The sequence below is a fragment of the Gigantopelta aegis genome, chromosome 6, assembly GCF_016097555.1.
Source record: "Gigantopelta aegis isolate Gae_Host chromosome 6, Gae_host_genome, whole genome shotgun sequence".
NCBI classification, from domain to species: Eukaryota; Metazoa; Mollusca; class Gastropoda; order Neomphalida; family Peltospiridae; genus Gigantopelta; species Gigantopelta aegis.
Genome location: NC_054704.1, coordinates 9529366 through 9551478, shown reverse-complemented (window position 1 = coordinate 9551478; position 22113 = coordinate 9529366). Strand labels below are relative to the sequence as shown.

Sequence of the window (22113 nt, the reverse complement as noted above, 5' to 3'; positions counted from 1 at the left end):
ATAAACCACCCCAGCGCATTGGTTAATGATCGGCTTTTAGGTGTCTACGTTATGATAATTGTAACATATAGACTGGAAGAAGCAAACTAATTAAAATTAGCTCCACTATTACATATGGATCTAACAGAAGCCCGTTGGAGCTCATGTCCAGTTGACCTTTCATTCGACCAATCAAAACCTTACTTGCAAAATCATGCCAGTGATTTGAAAAGAATTTGACAACATTCGGGATTATGCCGAGGGTATACGAAATGATTCAGGTGAATTACGAAGTATGCCGGAAATTAATTTCAATATAAAATTTTATATAAAATTCGTTTCAAGACGGAAAAAAAACCGTGATGGTATAGCCATAAAATCTGTTTATACTAGTATACACTCCAGAGTTTATTACTGCACTTTTCCCCATGTTTTTTTAATGCTGAAATAGACCAACAAGTTTGCCTATTGCATAAATAGTCTCGCCCTATATTTTTAGAATTTGTATGCTCCCGAATAACGCTATAAAACGCGAAGTGTAATTGGTCGTTATTTAAATTGTTATTTATAGATGAAATGTCACCTGGACATGGGAGTCCACGCAATGCTTTTAGATCTACTGGTAGACCCAGTAGAGCTAATTTTAATCAGATTATGGGAGAAGAAACCCACTATCACAACGTTACTGATAAGCAGCAAAGTTTCAGCTCATTTCAGTTTACAGACTGGACTACTGATGTAGCTTGTGAAAGAAAGAAAAAGACAAAAAGCAGCAAAGTTTCTAAGAGCAGCCATTTTGAAAAAGAAGATATTTAGTTTGCCGCCTGTTGATTAAAACTCCTTAACGAAGTCGCTGGTGAAAGAGTGGGCTTTTCAGAGTGGTGATCACCACATAAATGTTTGTGTTCGTACATGGGAATCGGTTGTTCAATGAGTAACAACGAAACATCAATAATATAAATATATATTTATTGTTTCTTCACCACTGCCTATTAAATATGTACACACAAATATTCAAGCTAACCAATCATGTGTAATTGCATACTGTGTTCTTTTATCCACAGTTTAGTACAGCACCGAAAAGATTGTTAATTTACGTTATTGTTTATTGTTAACCATGTAGTAGTCGCTACATAGTTATACACTGGGCATTGTTAACCATCCGTGAATCGATTTCAGGACCCAGGACGTTTTAGTGTCACGGCGTAGGCGTAGGGAGATGTCGGCAACTACAGTGTTCAATAATATATCATGTTTGCCTTCCAACAAGGTGGGAGGGCAATATATTATCTTCCGAGGTGGAGGCAGTGTCCCCTGTCCATCCCCCACCCCAGTTTCCGACACCCATGACCATATACTTGTATATAATGTAGTAAACTACTTTTCCGCAAATAGATATGGGTTAATCCATGTCAGATAAACAAGCTGTGTTACAACTTATCAATATACCACTGAACTGACTCATTTTTCAAAATGTCAAACTATGCACTATAACAAACTGTACAAGACACTAGCGTGTGATCCACCATTTCTCTCATATTTCCACAAGCCGAATGTCTGTCCTTGAATTGTATATTAAAGCAATATTGTTTATGTTACAGAAAGTTTTAAAGATACATATTCATACATCCACTTGAAAACACCATATGACCCATTGATAACGAACTGTGAGTCAAAGAAGAACCACCACGTCTGTATGTATTTCATATATACACCGTTATCACACACATCGACAACATGACATAATGCTATGTACAGTATGTAGGTCATGGGCATACTATCATTTATCTACAGATGTGTATACTCGCTTACAAATATAATGTTTACGGAATATCATTACTAGACGCTGATTTTTCAATGCATTATTTCAAAAAGGTTTTGCTGAGCCTTTGAACACATAAAGTCTGGAAGAAATTTCATAAATAAAGATATAAAATGTGTGTTAAAAAATAGTTCCCCATCAGTAAAGCTTTCCTCGATGTTTTGCCAAACCATGACGTCATGGCATTGTTCTACTATAACGTCACATTGGACATTCTTAAAACTGCTGGGATTTGCAGTCCACTTTTCAAAACTTTGTACTTGAGCTTATTTATTATGCGATATATTTGCCTTTGTTTATCTTTGGTCTAGCAGATGACATTGTCTATTCTATACTGGCACCATACATGTCGTTTGTTTTGTATGTTTGCATAGGTAGTCGGCAAGTCATGCAATGCGTATTCAGCTGTCCTCCGATCTCCACATCGCTCCGTGGCAGCACAGTCCTCTTGGCCATGTTTCCAGACCAATTTGCAGTTTCCTTAATCGTATGGGAAATAGCTGTTCCATATTCAATTCTCATCATGTGTCTTTAAGTGTTCCAGGTTCTTATCTTGTGTTATTCTTGAACACTTTCCAGACCAGTTTGTAGATTCCTTACCAATGTAGGGAAAACATGATCCACATTCTATTATATTTTCATTTTGTGTCACTTTTGGGACTATTTCACTGATTTCAGACTCCAGATTGAAATTGTTTCTTTTCAAATATATCAAGCTATTTGATATTAACATTAGTCACTTGGAAAGGGTCTATCTGAATATGTACTCCATATTGGCCACAATTCTGCATCATACAGTTCCCAGAAGTTGAAAATAGTGGTCGGTATGAAACGGCAGTGATCGCCACTGCCCTGCCCACACACATCATTGAAAGACTTGGTCGTGCTGTAAAGAGAAAGGAAACCTGATCAAGTTACTACTTAGTAAGCATCAACGTTTATCAATTTAAATCAGGTCACATGTCAGCTGACCTACTGGAGTGAAAGTCGCACGGATTACGAGACATAAAATATAGTTTAATAAACGCTGTATGTGCATTCTGAAAATATTTTAATCTGCTAGTTTACTAGTGTGTGTCTTTGTTTGCTTGTTTGTCTATTTTTGGGGGTTGTGAAGGGTTTTTTAAGGTTTTGTAGGGGTTTCTGACAGTGGTTTATTGTTTTGTTTGTGTTAATGCTATGTAGCCATAATTCAGTTATATACCAACATACCCATGACTTGTATAGCAAATGCCATAGTATGTACCGTCCTGTTGTTGAAAAATTCATATATAAGATTTCTTGCTTTTAATGGAAACGTGTTGCAGATTGCCTTTCAAGACTACGTGTACAAATTATCAAATGTTTGATACCCAGCATTCAATAAGTAATTCATTAATGTGTTTTAGTGTTGACGTTAAACAAAAGCTTTCTAACAACGACTTCCTGTATGCTTATATTATAAGCAATCTAGTTTGATTAACATGCTTATGGAAGTGTGCATCAAGTTATACCTTATTTTTTATTAGCGTGAACAATCATAACCACAATAGATTATGTACACTACTAAGACTAACGAACGCTGTTCATAGTACAGGAATGGCGGAAGCAAGTAGACACCGGGGGGGGGGGGGGGGGGATTGACTGAGATCGAGGACGCAAAGCAAACTTTCTAGGGGGTTCGAGGATATGCTCCCCCGCAAATTTTTTAAAAATAGATAACTAGATTTCCGTAAATGCAATTTTCTGCATTCTACAAGTACAATTCATCTCTGCCCCTCTATTCTAAAGTCCGTTACTTTCAAGGTTTCTGGGCGCCCCTCTATTCTAAAGTTCGTTACTTTCAAGGTTTCTGGGCCCCCCTCTATTCTAAAGTCCGTTACTTTCAAGGTTTCTGGGCCTCCCTCTATTCTAAAGTCCGTTACTTTCAAGGTTCCTGGGCGCTCCTCTGTTTTAAAGTCCGTTACTTTGCAGATTCCTGGGCGCCCCTCTTTTTAAAGTCTGTTACTTTCAAGGTTTCTGGGCGCCCCTCTGTTCTAAACTCCGTTACTTTGTAGATTCCTGGGCGCCCCTTTATTCTAAAGTCCGTTACTTTCAAGGTTTCTGCCCCCCCCCCCCTTTTGTTCTAAACTCCGTTACTTTCAAGGTTCGTGAGCACTCCTCTATTCTAAAGTCCGTTATTTTCAAGGTTTGTGGGCGCCCCTCTGTTCTAAACTCCGTTACTTTGTAGATTCCTGGGCGCCCCTCTTTTTAAAGTCTGTTACTTTCAAGGTTTCTGGGCGCTCCTCTGTTCTAAAGTCCGTTAATTTGTAGGTTTCTGTTCGCCCTCTTTTTTAAAATCTGGTACTTTATAGTTTCCTGGGATCCCCTCTATCCTAAAGCCCGTTACTTTCAAGGTTTCTAGGCGCCTCTCTGTTCTAAAGTCCGTTACTGTGTAGGTTTCTGTCCGCCCCTCTTTTCTAAAGTCCGTTACTTTGTAGGATCGAGGGCGATCCTCTATTCTGAAAGGTACGTTACGTAAGGCTAGAGTTATTTATAGAGTAACGAGTCTTTAGAATATGGATATATCACCATCTATGAAAAAATTACCTGTTTCTGTTTTAGTGGAAGCACTTAATGAACGTTCGGTGTATCTCATATGTGCCAACTGTTCAATTGATTTTGTACTTGTCATTAACTGAAATTATAAAATGGATCATAGTAGCAGTTTAATCGAAATATTAAACATAATCCAGTGAATGCGATCCCTAATGCTAATGGCACGTCAGTTAATTATATTAAAACGAAAAAAACAACAGCATTCAATATTATAAAATATGGTTTTGCATTAAACATTTTAAGCTGCTAGAAAATCACTGTGGATACATTTATAGTTTATAAAAATGTGACTAGTGTGTGTTACCCAATTCTTACAAAATAAAGTGGCGTTTTGACCGAGTTAAGCCGACATAGCAGGAAAACGTTCGCATTGGTATAGCAGAATTCAGTGGATATGTAACACAAATATTACCAAATACAGTATATAAAGAATTCAAGTGGGTTTTTTATCGATTTAAAAATATATTAATATACTAGTATGCTATGCTTTTTAGAAATAAAATAATTATCAACATATATTACTTACGTATATAAACCTCTGCCTAGTGGAAAATAAAAAACATTTTCTATATAGTTTTACTATACCTTCGTAAAATGTTATCCGCTTAACTCCGCAGTTTTCATGCTGAAAATAAAGTGAAAATTGTAAAATTAATATCATACGTAAAAACGAATACAAAATACGAAAAATTATTTAAAAGGGCAATCGTAAACTTACATAATGATAAAAAAGTATTCACTTTTATAAAATGTCATGATTATACCTGAATTACACGCCCACAAAATGTTATATCCAAATACATTCACTTACAAATATATATTTTTTTAAATTAATGTTACTGCAAAATCTAATAAAAGTGAACGATAGGTTTAAAAAATACGTCAAAGTTTGAAATTTAATTACATCACCGTATGAAGTCAAAGTTTGTTTTGTTTAACGACACCACTAGAGCACATTTATTGATTAATCATCGGCTATTGAATGTGAAACATTTGGTAATTCTGACTCGTAGTCATCAGAGAACACCCGCTATATTTGTTTTCCATTAGTAGTAAGGTATCTTTTATATGACCATCCCACAGATAAGATATCACGGCCTTTGTTATATACCAGTCGTGGTACACTGGCTTGTACGAGAAATAGCCCAATGAGTCCATCTATGCGGATCAATCCCAGACCGACCGCACACCAAGCGAACGCATTACCACAAGGCTACGTCGCGCCTTATTGTCAAAGAATTGGCTGTATTTTAATGGATACATGATGACTATTTTCTACGTCGCGCCCACTCCGCCTTATTGTCAAAGAATTTGCTGTATTCTAATGGATACATGATGACTATTTTCTACGTCGCGCCCACTCCGCCTTATTGTCAAAGAATTGGCTGTTTTCTAATGGATACATGATGACTATTTTCTACGTCGCGCCCACTCCGCCTTATTGTCAAAGAATTGGCTGTATTCTAATGGATACATGATGACTATTTTCAATGCACTGTATATTTTTCACCAAGGATTTTTGAGAGAATCACTACGCCGAATGTTAAAATTCGGGATATGCACCCAAACAAAAATAAACTGTCTTATAAACCACTTTCTTCCGTACTACATTCGTCCCTATAGGGTACGTCTCCGAACACAGACATATTTAAAACTAGTATTATAAACCTCTATTGTCGGGGCTATATTCGTCCCTATCGGGTACGTTTCCGAACACAGACATATTTAAAACTAGTATTATAAACCTCTATTTTCGGGTTTATATTCGTCTCTATCGGGATATGTACCCCCAAAAATATAAATCAGAATTATAAACCTCTTTTTTCGGGGCTATATTCGTCCGCACAGTTCTTCTGTTCATCGGCATGGGTGGACGGAAGTTGTTCTCCATCAGTAACTGCGGGGTGCCTTCCGGCGCCTTGTGTAACTGACGCAAAATAAACAGCTGCAACAAAATGTTTGAAAAATTAAATCAATACGTTTTATGTTGTTGTTGTTGTTGTTGTTGTTGTTGTTGTTCTGTTGTTTTTTGTTTGTTTTTGTTGTTGTTTTTTGTTTGTTTGGTTATTTTGTTTGTTTTTTGTTTCGTATTGTTGTGTTTTGTGGGGGTGGAGGGGGTGTTGAGGGGTTGGTATGTTTTTTTTGTAACATTCACTGTATTCAATATGTCCGATACAGTTAAAATACTGCTGATTAATCAGAATTAGGAAATATTTTAAATGAAAGGGACTTCAAAAATAGAATCATCCTTCGCCATAGCCATATGTTCCATATTCCTTAATATCAAATCGATTATTTTTTGTTTTGGAAATTGTAACCTTCACTTTCGTGTGGGCGTCTATAATATCTAACCTACGTTTAAACACGCTATCCTTAGAACACATATCAGCTATATCTCTGGGGTGTTATATTAAGTCAAGGACTGGCGTTAGTATGTTCTGGATAGTGTGAGAGAAACCAAAGAAATGGCCGTGAACATTTCCACTGAAATGTACGCTCTTAAGTTAGTATGTTCTGGATAGTGTGAGAGAAACCAATGAAATGGCCGTGAACCTTTCCACTGAAATGTACGCTCATAAATGAAGCCAATACATGGACACGAATTCGGGGGTGAGGAAGTGGGTATATTTGATCATCATGCATACAAATACTTAAAGTTGCCATGGGTCCACCTTGTGACACCGCCAATCGTTAGATCCGGGGCGGAGGTACGAATTCAGTACCAGCTTTAAACATATGGCGAAAGCAAAGTACATCTCACCTTTGTATTTTATTACACAAAAGCGTTAAATATATCACCTGTTCTTTTGTTATATCAAAGCGTTAAATATATCACCTGTTCTTTTGTTATATCAAAGCGTTAAATATCTCACCTGTTCTTTTGTTATATCAAATTAGAGGAGGGACATTCCTGAGTTCGCTGCAATTTTTAAGATGTTATCGACTAACATAGACTTTTTAACGATTGTAATTACATATCAAATATATTTTTCTGCACAAAATATTAGTGGCTTTATATTAAACGTGTTTCCGATCGTTCTAATATTTGTACTAGGTTAAATTTCCTTTTATTTCCTAAATTAGAGCACAGCTGAATTTCTAGTCCAATGGGAGCTTCATATTTGGTCACGTGAAGTACATTTATATCCCGATAAAGTACTTCAGACATTCACTTTATAAGCGGTATTGCTGCACGAGATTTTGGCTCTGCTCTAAGACAGTTAGAGGACGAGTAACAATACTTTATCGGCGTATAAAGGTTAGGGTCTCCACGAGTACTCGAGTACTCGGGCACGGGTCGAGTCTAGCAAAGACTGAGTCCATTCACAGGACTCGAGTACCCGTACAAGTGAGACAATGTAGAGCAACTAGTTCAGCAGTAACTAATCAACGATACAAGTTACACGATAATTATATGACTATTTGCTAGTTTCTTTTTTAATCTGGCCGTCCGTTCGTCCGTCACAATACTGAACGTATCAACGGGTTTCTAAATGCAATACAATGGCATGATTTGGCATGATTTGGCATTCATGTTCAGTGCTGGAATTAAGCTATATAATGCTATTTTACGTTATATTCCTTTGTCTCATTATCATCTTGTGTAAGCGTCGGGTACTCGGGTCCGGGTCGAGTTTGACCCTCGAGTACTCGAGTCCAATATATTGGACTCGTGGAGGCCCTAATAAAGGTAGTGTCGCACGAGAAAACGCTCGGCTAACGCCTCGCCTTTGTCTCGTGCGACACTACCTTTATACGCCGATACATATTGTTTTTCGTACGTATGAAATTATTTGAAGACAAAATCCAGTTTGGGCTTCTTAGAAATATGAAGACGACCAGAAACACATTAAATATACAGACACTGATATTCTAAACAAGAAAATATATTTAATATGTAAGTTTAATCGTAGAAATAGTTTATTAGTCGGAAACATCTTACAATGGAGCAAACTCAGGAATGTCTCTTTAAGGCATTTGGTCTGGTATGCATATTCAAAGATATATAATGCACATTATTGCTTAATATCAACAAGTATAATCGTATAGTTAATTAATAAAACGGTTAAATGTGACGGCTATTATAATAATATAACGGGCGAGCCATTTTGTACCATCCCAGTGAATACGCCCTCTAACATTCCTACTCGAGACAGCGCAGAATGCGGTTGTGTTTTTTAAACGTCGAGGTTTCTCTAACCCACCCCCCACCCACCCCCACCCCCACCCCCCACCCCACCCCCACCCTTGGGGCTGTGCTGCACGAGCTTGGCCGCTTGGCCAAGTATCGTGTTGAACACAATGGGAGCACGGCTATTGTCACCTTGTATTATGGTGACAATAAACAGAAGAGATCGCGAAGTAGGAGACGACGTCGTCCCACGGCAGCTCAGGTGGGACCAAGCCGGGCGGCTCAACCGCCAGGGGCGGTCCCTCCTGCTTCACAGAAGAAGACGAGTCCGGCAGAGGCGGTTCAGGGGGAGCCAAAACCGGCAGCTCAACTGTCGGCGGCGGCCCCTTCTGCGTCGCCGACCCCCACTACTCGGAAGCAGCAGACCCCAGGAGCGGCAAAGGGGGAGCCAAAGCTGTCGGCTAAACCGGCAGTGGCGGCCCCTCCCCCTGCAGCACCAACGCCGATGGAAACAGGAAAAGTGTAGTCCGCACCAACTAATCCACCGGCGTCTCCACGAGTTGTTGCGACAGCGGTTGCAGAGCGTGAAGCCAAGAAGAGGAAGGTGTCGGTCCAGGACTTGTCCGACACACAGCCCACGACTTAGCAGATCGCACGCAACAAGCTTTCTGGACGGTACCTCTCAGCTGCCAGGCCCCTTCGTCACCAAGAGCTGGAGACCAACACCAACTGGTCAAGGGCGGTACCAGTTCCAGTACGTCGAGGGAAGTCGCACCTACTATCTGACGTCGGAGCGGAACGGGATGTACCGGCAAGGCTTGCTGAAATCAGACATGGATAATCCAATCGTCCATCGGATTATCAAGCTGATACTTCCGGAAGACTACTCAGCAATACTTCGGGGAGAGTGCTACATCGACCTGCCACACTTCTTCCCGAAGTTCCGAGCCGATCATCCCATCAACTCACCATGAGTTCCGCTGCGGAACCTCTCCTAGGACATGTACTTTTTTAGGGCTTTGTTGGACTTAAACATTTTTGGCCGCAGTTCAAAATTTTATTGTTTTGTTTTTGTTTTTTGGGGTTTTTTTTGTAAACAGTCCGACGCAGTTTATTTTGGCAGCCCGTCTAAATTGCTCAAATCACCGTATAGCCTTTTCGGTCGAGCAATCTAATTTTATTGTTTGCTCTTCGGTCTTTGACCTAACTACTAAATTCGTCTTCCAAATTCCGCCCACCTCAAACTTACGCCCCCCCCCCCCCCCCCTCCGGCCCGAACCATAAGATCGGACTTTAAACTTTTAGACCTTCGTTCTAAATTTTATGTCGAAATTAATTCTTTTTAAAAAAATATTATTATATAGTCCGATCCTCTCTTCTTTCTCTTATTTATTTTTGGACTGTCCTTCTAAAATGCTCCAAATTATATAAATATTCGGCCGAGCAGTCAATTCAATTATTTTTGGCTTGTAACCTTTTTCTTTCTAATTTTAATCCTACTAATTTCTTTTACTAATTGCTATTTTTAAAATTCTGTCCATTTTCAACCCCCATCCCAAAACAGGCGTTGTTATATCTATTTATTTTTAAAAAAAATTGACCGCCCGATCTAATCTAGCGACCAAATTTAATGAGTAGAATTTTCTTTATTAATTATATTAATTAGAGATGCGCATCAAAATTTTAAAGGCCCACTATTTAATTTTTGGCTGTAAATTTCAAAATTATCGCCTTAATTTTGTTCTGTCCCGGAGCAAGTCACTGGCTATCCAGAGACAGGCCCCGGGACGGATATGCTCGAAACTCTAGTGGTATATGAGCATGTTAAAATTATTCTCACTCGCACTCTGGCGAGCTGGTGGTTACGTCATGTCAGGAATTAGTCTTCGAACTGAAGAAACAAAACATACCTGATTTGTGCGGATGCATCGCAATGTTCTGTAATAACAGCCATCCCAGTAAGCCAGCAACAATTATATATTATTTTTCAATACAAAATAAATCACCGTTGTCAAAGTGTTGAAATAACTGTATTATGTTTTGTACATAAATTAACCCATGTACTGAAATAATAATCGGAGTGTTTTCTTGGTTAATTGGTCTTTTCTTTCCGTGGCCTGTACCTGTGGTTCCTGTTGGCAGGTGTATACTTAGACGCTCCTCAGACATTGTGTCTAGACACACTAAAAAGACGTGCCTCTTTTATTAATACCACAGGGTATTGTGTGTTAACCGCACGGATACCCCTCAAATCGTAATGGACATTATCAGCCGTCCTGCTTTATTACTGTAAGTAATTCTGTAAAACCCTTGATTAAGTAGACTTTCCCATCTAAAATCACAAAACTGACAAATTACGTCGTCCCAAAGAAAAGAAAAGTATCACTTGCGTATCGTGAGTCGTCGTTTTTACTCGAACGTATCCTACCAATAGGCCTAATAATATGCATTTTTAAAATATATCACCTGTTCTTTTGTTATAACAAAATGTTAAATATATCACCTGTTCTTTTGTTAAAACAAAGCGTTAAATATATCACCTGTTCTTTTGTTATAACAAAGAGTTAAATATATCACCTGTTATTTTGTTATAACAAAGTGTTAAATGTATCACCTGTTCTTTTGTTATATCAAAATGTTAAATGTTAAATATATCACCTGTTCTTTCGTTATATGCAGTGGCTTGTTGAATATGATCCACGTGACGGTCTCCATGCAGCTGGGCTGAGTGAACGACCCGTCATATGTCAGATAGCTCTCCGTGTTCGGGAGGATAGAAAGTATAGAAAAACTACCTATGGATAACCGATCGCCTGGAAAATAAAATAATAGATTTATAGTACAGAAAAACTACCTATAGATAACCGATCGCCTGGAAAATAAAATAATATATTTATAGTACAGAAAAACTACCTATAGATAACCGATCGCCTAGAAAATAAAATAATATATTTATAGTATAGAAAAACTACCTATAGATAATCGATTGTCTAGAAAACAGAATAGATTTATAGTACAGAAAAACTACCTATAGATAACCGATCGGCTAGAAAATAGAATAATATATTTATAGTATAGAAAAACTACCTACATATAACCGAGCGGCTAGAAAATATAACCACAGATTTATCGTAGAGAAAAACTACCTATAGATAACCGATCGGCTACAAAATAGAATAATATATTTATAAATGTTATCAATAGTGAAAATAGAACAACAAAGACAATCGTCTAAAGGAAAATCAAATAGTATTTAAATTTTGATCCAAAGATGTACTTTTATTATTTAATTATGTGTATGTTTTCCTAAATAACAAACAAGTTCATTTTTTTACTTTTATTATGTTGTGATAATGGATACAACACATTATTTAATTATAATGTTCATGTGTTTTGTTTTCTTTATTATATAGATAAAAAAAAAAAAAAATGTTGTAATATGGGAATGGAACATCTTTCTTAGCATTATATTTCCGATTTAAATGTAATAAGAGTTTTGTCGACTCATTTGAAATGGAAAGGAAGGAAGGAAATGTTTTATTTAACGACGCACTCAACACATTTCATTTACGGTTATATGGCTTCGGACATATGGTTAAGGACCACACATATATTGAGGGAGGAATTCCGCTGTCGCCACTTCATGGGCTACTCTTTTCGATTAGCAGCAAGAGATCTTTTATATGCACCATACCATAGACAGGATAGCACATACCACGGCCTTTGATGTACCAGTCGTGGTGCACTGGCTGGAGCGAGAAATAGCCCAATGGGCCCACTGACGAGGATCGATCCCACACCGACCGCGCATCAAGCGAGCGCTTTACCACTGCGTTACGTATCGCCCCCATTTGAAATGGGTTATCATGTTTTTGGAAATCTCTCTCTTGCTTACCTTTAAATCGAGTTTGTGTTGTTGCTTGGACTAAAATCTCAAACTCTGAGTTTTTTTCACTGCTAATCTGAAAACAAATCGTATATATTTGTATGGATACAAAAAACTAATATTTGTTATGTGATGTACTGACTCTTTTTTATTCAAACATTGCAGCCGACGCAGTGTGAGAACAATGTCAATATAATTCTTTGTACTAAAGTGCATAATTAATATAATTAAAAGGGGAAAACCTATCATAAAAAAATAAGTCTGGTTTTTCTATTCTTTTTTCTCTTTTTTTATCCCATTCTCTTTCTTTTCCTTTGGAGTGGGAAGAAAGTCTGAGACGATAAGAGGATTTTAAATAACATTTCCACATGTTACAAGTCGCCCCAAGTGTGAATGTCTATTTGATTATTGTTAAGAGCATCTGTCACTGACCTGGACTACGTGCGAAATGTGCGCACTGGTATGGTCATCTCGAATTTCCAGAATACCTTAATGGACGAACGATGTTAGGTGATAATAAACAAATATCATTTTGCTTACATCTACTTTCAGTGTTTTGTAGTTTAAAATCACAGACTATAATATCTTACTTTAAGAGAAGGTACATATATGAGCAGCGATTTGCTCTTATACAGAAAGAGACAAAAACTGCAAGCCTAGAAATTAATTCTGTGTAGTGAGAAGCGGTCTATGCTTTTTATATTTCAATTTAGAAGCAAATGTTAGAAACTGAAAAGCAGAAAGTGGAATTAGACTTCTTACTAGACACATAGTTTAACCTTTTTCAGCAGCAATGTAGAAGACAACTATGGATAAAAGCTTATGATCTGCACGCATATTATGACGATATCGCTACTGAAAATGGGCAATTCTCAATGTGTTTGTAATACTGTAAAACAATATCATGAAAATCAAAACCTGCTTATCAAATTGATTATCAGAAATAATAGTGTGCATTTTAAAGGGCATCTGCTGCCTGTCTCCTGTCAACTTCGATCCTTATATTAATTACAAGAATGGCATCTGTATATAACTTTATTAATGAATTATTCAGAGTTATTAATATACGACTTTACAAGTCTTTTCTCTTGGTATCTTGTCTTAGCTGTAGCACAGCGCTTCACTAAACTACTCACTACACTTGTTGACGTTCTAACCACTTCACGCAGACGTTGACCGTCTAGTTAGAAATTCGAAAAGCGGGTCCGGTTTTGGCCCACGGTGAAATGAGAGTCAATGGTGGCAGCTGATCAATTTGGTCTTCATAAAGTCCATTAAAATAACACTCGACTACGTGTCGCCTGGCTCGTACAGGAGGACAGCTAATTTAGCTGCCAAGTGCGAAAATTACTTTGTCCACAAATATAATGTAATCATAAACGAGAAATCTTATGTGACAGTACATAAATAAGCACCAGACCTTTTTATAACACATGCATGGGAACACATGTGTAGGAAGTGAATCAGTGCATACTTGTAATGTGATATCAGCTATTAGTAGCCTGATTGGCTTAGTAGGAAGGTGAAGGTGACACTCTGGATATTCGTTGTTAAGCAACTATTTTCTGGTAGATTTATGCGATATTACAAATATGAATACTATACCCGCTTATTACCATTTCAAACATGGAAATAAACTGTATTACATCGGGGAGAAATTGAAATTTATGGGCACTGTAATATATGTGTGGTAATCAAATTAAAAAATATATTTTAGATAATTACTTTAAAAGGTAATAAAGTGTTTGTTCGCGTATCAGATATGTATTTATTTATAGCAAATGTCAGTCCTTTTCATGTCCAATAAATTGTTCGTGAAAACAAGAGGTTTTTAAAATAATTAATAAAATATAATATTTACTGAAAATGAACACAATTTAATTATGCCCCTTATTTGTACACAACAATTATCAGTGACGAAGAAAATATTAACATGTTGCAATAAAATTGATATTATGTTGTTAAATTGGTGCAGAATATTGAGATAGATGGCAAGACGTTAACTTAATAAAGGAAGAAATCAAAAGGAAGAAAAGAAATGAGTTATTAGGTGCAAATCGTTTATATAAAATAAATGCTGCAGTATTAGTGAGCAAAATAACTGATTTGGTAGCCATTGGCTGGTTCTACACATCCCACTGTAGGTGATGATCCAATACAGATGTTTGAATAACTCACCATTCCAAATATAGCCATGGCTGCTATTCCGTGTGGTTTCACTTTCGCTTCTGAGAAATTAACATACAAGTCAGAATTGTAGCCATACAGTTGTAACTGAAACAAAACAGAAATTCCCGTTCACAAATACATATTTATAGAGAAAAAAAGGAATAAAAACAAACGTCGGTGTTTTGAGGGTGTTTTTTTTCAAATAATAAGTAATAAAGAACTGTATGTACAAGCATGTAAATATAACTGTGGGTGTACTGCAAGGGTATGATGGATAGACTATTTTTTTAAATAATAAGTAATAAAGAACTGTATGTACAAGCATGTAAATATAACTGTGGGTGTACTGCAAGGGTATGATGGATAGACTATTTTTTTAAATAATAAGTAATAAAGAACTGTATGTACAAGCATGTAAATATAACTGTGGGTGTACTGCAAGAGTATGATGGATAGACTAATTTTTTTAAATAATAAGTAATAAAGAACTGTATGTACAAGCATGTAAATATAACTGTGGGTGTACTGCAAGGGTATGATGGATAGACTATTGTTTTAAATAATAAGTAATAAAGAACTGTATGTACAAGCATGTAAATATAACTGTGGGTGTACTGCAAGAGTATGATGGATAGACTAATTTTTTTAAATAATAAGTAATAAAGAACTGTATGTACAAGCATGTAAATATAACTGTGGGTGTACTGCAAGAGTATGATGGATAGACTATTGTTTTAAATAATAAGTAATAAAGAACTGTATGTACAAGCATGTAAATATAACTGTGGGTGTACTGCAAGGGTATGATGGATAGACTATTTTTTAAAGTTTAATTTGAGGGCAGAAACGTCTAGGATTGTGTTAAGTGAAAAATATTTTTAAAGTTTTGCATTTATCTTTAAAAAAATTAATTACAGTAGTAATAATATGCATTCTCTATAAATATCAATTGCTGTTTTCAAAATTAATTTTCCTCAGATAATTGCATTATTAATAAATTAGTATTTATTATGAGTAAGTAGTTTTCAACGCCAGATGTGGTGTATGTTAAACAATATTAGAAAGAATATGAGATTTAAATATGTACCTTAAATTAAAAACTGGTCCTAGTTCATATTAAAAACAAACAGATAGTTATTTTGATCATAAGGCTAGAATATTGTGGGAAAATAAAGATGCTACAAGGCAAGGTTTATCGGTATATAATTATCTACAGACAATTAAATTTTGTATTACAGACTTTGTCGTTACCTCTAGCGGAAACGGACGACCTGCCACGGAATGTTCCGAACCGATCTGGTCGACCTTTCCAAAGTGCACCTTGATTTGGTGAATGGTATAGGTGTAGCAAAGCGGGCCGCCGGAGAACGTGTACGACGGCTTCACGGTGTGGTTCACCTCAAACACGATGTCGTGTCCGGTGTTCGTCAGAGACCCGTCTACCTGGCAGAATACACAGCTCATTACAAACAGAGAATATAGGGTTTAGTGCAATTATTTCTTAATAAATCTATTTCTTAAATTTTCGTATCGTGGACACTGAAGAATAAAATGAAACTCATCCTCAATCTCATTAATATTACATAATGTACATACTCTTTGTGTTCTCTCGATATTTGTGTACCTACCAGCTTCAATATTTAGCCTGTGTGCACAAATTCTCATTTTCGTTATTTCTTTTATATTACGTGAATCAGTTGGCTTCGTCAGATATGTTTGTAATTGATATTCCTTTATTAAGTGTTTATATAGTGATCCTTTTGCCGACTCTGTTATTAAACTGTAGGATTTTTGTTTAAATAGATTAAATATTCTTTCTTTAATTATGCATTGACTATTACAAACAGGGAATACGCATTGGTAATTACAAACTGGGAATACAGCGCTGAGAGCATTGGTAATTACAAACTGGGAATACAGCGATCAGTCGATTGGTAATTAAAAACAGGGAATACGACGCGTAGAGCAATGGTAATTACAAACAGGGGATACGATGCGTAGAGCAATGGTAATTACAAACAGGGAATACTACGCGTAGAGCAATGGTAATTACAAACAGGGAATACGACGCGTAGAGTATTGGTAATTACAAACTGGGAATACAGCGCTGAGAGCATTGGTAATTACAAACTGGGAATACAGCGATCAGTCGATTGGTAATTACAAACTGGGAATACAGCGCTGAGAGCATTGGTAATTACAAACTGGGAATACAGCGATCAGTCGATTGGTAATTACAAACTGGGAATACAGCGCTCAGAGCACTGGTAATTACAAACTGGGAATACAGCGATCAGTCGATTGGTAATTACAAACTGACAATACAGTGAACAATGGGTTGATAATTACAAACAGGGAATATAGCGATAAAAACATTGATAATTACCAACAGGGAATACAGCAATCAATGTATTGACAATTACAAACAGTTAATACAGCGATCAAGGCATTGGTAATTACAAACAGGGACTACAGCGCTTATTGCAATGATAATTTCAAACAGGGAATACAGCTAGCAAGGCATTGATAATTACAAACAAGGATTACAGCGCTTTGTCCAGTGATAATTAAAAACAGGGAATACAGCGCTTTGTGCAATGATAATTACAAACAGGGACTACAGCGCTTTGTGCAATGATAATTACAAACAGGGATTACAGCGCTCTGTGCAATGATAATTACAAACAGGGACTACAGCGCTTTGTGCAATGATAATTACAAACAGTGATTACAGCGCTTTGTGCAATGATAATTACAAACAGGGATTACAGCGCTTTGTGCAATGATAATTACAAACAGGGACTACAGCGCTTTGTGCAATGATAATTACAAACAGGGATTACAGCGCTCTGTGCAATGATAATTACAAACAGGGATTACAGCGCTCTGTGCAATGATAATTACAAACAGGGATTACAGCGTTCTGTGCAATGATAATTACAAACAGGGACTACAGCGCTCTGTGCAATTATAATTAAAAACAGGGACTACAGCGCTCTGTGCAATGATAATTACAAACAGGGATTACAGCGCTCTGTGCAATGATAATTACAAACAGGGATTACAGCGCTCTGTGCAATGATAATTACAAACAGGGACTACAGCGCTCTGTGCAATGACAATTACAAAAAGGGACTACAGCGCTCTGTGCAATGATAATTTCAAACAGGGATTACAGCGCTCTGTGCAATGATAATTACAAACAGGGACTACAGCGCTCTGTGCAATGATAATTACAAACAGGGATTACAGCGCTTTGTGCAATGGTAATTACAAACAGGGAATACAGCGCTTGGATCAATGGTAATTACAAACAGGGAATACAGCGCTTAGATCAATGGTAATTATTCACAGGGAATACAGCGCTTAGATCAATGGTAATTACAAACAGGGAATACAGCGCTTAGATCAATGGTAATTACAAACAGGGAATACAGCGCTTAGATCAATGGTAATTACAAACAGGGAATACAGCGCTTGGATCAATGGTAATTACAAACAGGGAATACAGCGCTTAGATCAATGATAATTACAAACAGAGAATACAGCGCTTAGATCAATGGTAATTATTCACAGGGAATACAGCGCTTAGATCAGTGGTAATTACAAACAGGGAATACAGCGCTTGGATCAATGATAATTACAAACAGGGAATACAGCGCTTAGATCAATGGTAATTATTCACAGGGAATACAGCGCTTAGATCAATGGTAATTATTCACAGGGAATACAGCGCTTAGATCAATGGTAATTATTCACAGGGAATACAGCGCTTAGATCAATGGTAATTACAAACAGGGAATACAGCGCTTGGATCAATGGTAATTACAAACAGGGAATACAGCGCTTAGATCAATGGTAATTACAAACAGGGAATACAGCGCTTGGATCAATGGTAATTATACACAGGGAATACAGCGCTTAGATCAATGGTAATTACAAACAGGGAATACAGCGTTTTGTTCAATGTTAATTACAAACAGGGAATACAGCGCTTGGATCAATGGTAATTACAAACAGGGAATACAGCGCTTAGATCAATGGTAATTACAAACAGGGAATACAGCGCTTGGATCAATGGTAATTACAAACAGGGAATACAGCGCTTGGATCAATGGTAATTACAAACAGGGAATACAGCGCTTAGATCAATGGTAATTACAAACAGGGAATACAGCGCTTGGATCAATGGTAATTACAAACAGGGAATACAGCGCTTGGATCAATGGTAATTACAAACAGGGAATACAGCGCTTGGATCAATGGTAATTACAAAGAGGGAATACAGCGCTTGGATCAATGGTAATTACAAACAGGGAATACAGCGCTTGGATCAATGGTAATTACAAACAGGGAATACAGCGCTTAGATCAATGGTAATTACAAACAGGGAATACAGCGCTTGGATCAATGGTAATTACAAACAGGGAATACAGCGCTTGGATCAATGGTAATTACAAACAGGGAATACAGCGCTTGGATCAATGGTAATTACAAAGAGGGAATACAGCGCTTAGATCAATGGTAATTACAAAGAGGGAATACAGCGCTTAGATCAATGGTAATTACAAAGAGGGAATACAGCGCTTGGATCAATGGTAATTACAAACAGGGAATACAGCGCTTGGATCAATGGTAATTACAAACAGGGAATACAGCACTTAGATCAATGGTAATTACAAACAGGGAATACAGCGCTTGGATCAATGGTAATTACAAACAGGGAATACAGCGCTTGGATCAATGGTAATTACAAAGAGGGAATACAGCGCTTAGATCAATGTTAATTACAAAGAGGGAATACAGCGCTTAGATCAATGGTAATTACAAAGAGGGAATACAGCACTTAGATCAATGGTAATTATTCACAGGGAATACAGCGCTTAGATCAATGGTAATTGCACGAAGGGAATACAGCGCTTAGATCAATGGTAATTGTGACGGCACATGCTCTTATCTTTTCGCCTGTGGCGATGTTAATTGTTTTAGAGGGCCGTGTGCACTTTGTTACGTAATACCTCCGCGTGACCGTACCCCCTAATACACACTTAGACCAGGTGTGGAGGCCATGTGGCCAGTAGTTACGTAATAACTCAGGTAGTGCGGTTTTACGACCGGGTATTTCTAGCGAACTGGCGACAGTAAGTCTGACCATCTAAGAAAAAAATACCGTCTCTGGGAGTTGTGGGAATATCACATGATAGGTGAGGTACCGCGTTGTGCCCCCAGGCGATATTCGCTGTCTCTGAGATTTTTGAATAAATAGATAGGATTTTAGAGATATCGGGGAGAAACATTGGAAGGCTCCCGGGGAACGTTTGTCCGTCTGGACTGGTAAATATATATTTCTGCTCTGTTGTATAACCTTGATGTGATTGATGTGACTTTAAATCTTTTAATACTGTATTATACCAATATTGTTTAGACAGTGTTTCCGGTAATCTGACGAAGTAAATTGTAGGCTTCAATGCTCAAAAAAATATAAAGCTTAGCCGGTCATCCTAGAGGACCTAGGTAAACTGTATGCTATTGTCTTTATTGTGGTAGGTACCAGTATTAATTCTGTATTACAAGGTTACTGAATGAGTATTTAAGGGTTAATTAAAAATTAACCAGTTAGGAATAGAGTTGTAATTCCTTTATTAATTAAGTTCCCCTGGCAGCGTTTCTCAATTATCACACGTGTGGGTGTTGTATCACGGTGAAGTGATTAGAATATTGTGTAAACTAGACACCTAGAGATTAACTAATTAAGTGATTAGCTCTGGGTTGTTATTATATTGTTGTTGTTAATTAACTACTGCGGCAAGTACATTTGTCAGCGTAGTGTTAATACAGATTCCAAAGTGTATTGTGTTTTGTTGTGTTTTCTAGTGAACTAAACGTGCTACATATATATATTTATATCAGATCTTATCTCTGATCATACCTAGAGCCGAGCCACTCGGGTATTAGACTGCCCGATACAGAGAGATCTAATAGATATACAGTTAGAAGAGATAATTGGATAATCGTGTTTTATTCAGTTACGGGTATTATAGGATCCCCGTGACAGTAATTATACACAGGGAATACAGCGCTTAGATCAGTGGTAATTATACACAGGGAATACAGCGCTTAGATCAATGGTAATTACAAACAGGTAATACAGCGTTTTGTTCAATGATAATTACAAACAGGGAATACAGCGCTTAGATCAATGGTAATTACAAACAGGATACAGTCAATGGTAATTACAAACAGGGAATACAGCGCTTAGATCAATGGTAATTACAAACAGGTAATACAGCGCTTAGATCAATGGTAATTACAAACAGGGAATACAGCGCTTAGATCAATGGTAATTACAAACAGGGAATACAGCGCTTAGATCAATGGTAATTACAAACAGGTAATACAGCGTTTTGTTCAATGATAATTACAAACAGGGAATACAGCGCTTAGATCAATGGTAATTACAAACAGGGAATACAGCGCTTAGATCAATGGTAATTACAAACAGGGAATACAGCGCTTAGATCAATGGTAATTACAAACAGGGAATACAGCGCTTAGATCAATGGTAATTACAAACAGGGGATACAGCGCTTAGATCAATGGTAATTACAAACAGGGAATACAGCGTTTTGTTCAATGATAATTACAAACAGGGAATACAGCGCTTAGATCAATGGTAATTATAAACAGGGAATACAGCGCTTAGATCAATGGTAATTACAAACAGGGAATACAGCGCTTAGATCAATGGTAATTACAAACAGGGAATACAGCACTTAGATCAATGGTAATTACAAACAGGGAATACAGCACTTAGATCAGTGGTAATTATAAACAGGGAATACAGCGCTTAGATCAGTGGTAATTATAAACAGGGAATACAGCGCTTAATGATAATCAAACAGGGAATACAGCGTAGATCAATAATTACAAACAGGGAATACAGCGCTTAGATCAGTGGTAATTACAAACAGGGAATACAGCGATCAATGATATTACAAACAGGGGATACAGCGCTTAGATCAGTGGTAATTACAAACAGGGAATACAGCGTTTATGATAATTACAAACAGGGAATACAGCGGGGTAATTAATCACAGGGAATACAGCGCTTAGATCAATGGTAATTACAAACAGGGAATACAGCGTTTTGTTCAATGATAATTACAAACAGGGAATAAGCGCTTAGATCAATGGTAATTACAAACAGGGAATACAGCGCTTAGATCAATGGCTTAGATCAATGGTAATTACAAACAGGGAATACAGCGTTTTGTTCAATAATAATTACAAACAGGGAATACAGCGCTTAGATCAATGGTAATTACAAACAGGGAATACAGCGTTTTGTTCAAGATTCAAACAGGGAATACAGCGTAGATCATAGTAATACAAACAGGGAATACAGCGCTTAGATCAATGGTAATTATTACAAACAAGGAATACAGCGCTTAGATCAATGGTAATTACAAACAGGGAATACAGCGCTTAGATCAATGGTAATTACAAACAGGGAATACAGCGCTTAGATCAATGGTAATTATACACAGA

General features: G+C 37.1%; 1 protein-coding gene across 1 annotated transcript in view; it reads right to left on the bottom strand.

Annotated features, from left to right (window-relative positions):
• Positions 1-958: 958 nt before the first annotated feature.
• The window catches only part of LOC121374034 (putative carbonic anhydrase-like protein 1), a 34400-nt gene continuing 13245 nt past the window's right edge, over positions 959-22113 (bottom strand). Inside the window, exons 4-11 of the mRNA XM_041500911.1 lie at positions 15817-16008; positions 14575-14670; positions 12406-12472; positions 11169-11323; positions 6195-6323; positions 4964-5003; positions 4370-4457; positions 959-2687 (exon numbers count right to left, since the gene is read on the bottom strand). Of these exons, the coding sequence (XP_041356845.1) occupies positions 4432-4457; positions 4964-5003; positions 6195-6323; positions 11169-11323; positions 12406-12472; positions 14575-14670; positions 15817-16008 (705 nt within the window). The 3' untranslated portion in view covers positions 959-2687; positions 4370-4431. The remainder of the gene's footprint in view (positions 2688-4369; positions 4458-4963; positions 5004-6194; positions 6324-11168; positions 11324-12405; positions 12473-14574; positions 14671-15816; positions 16009-22113) is intronic.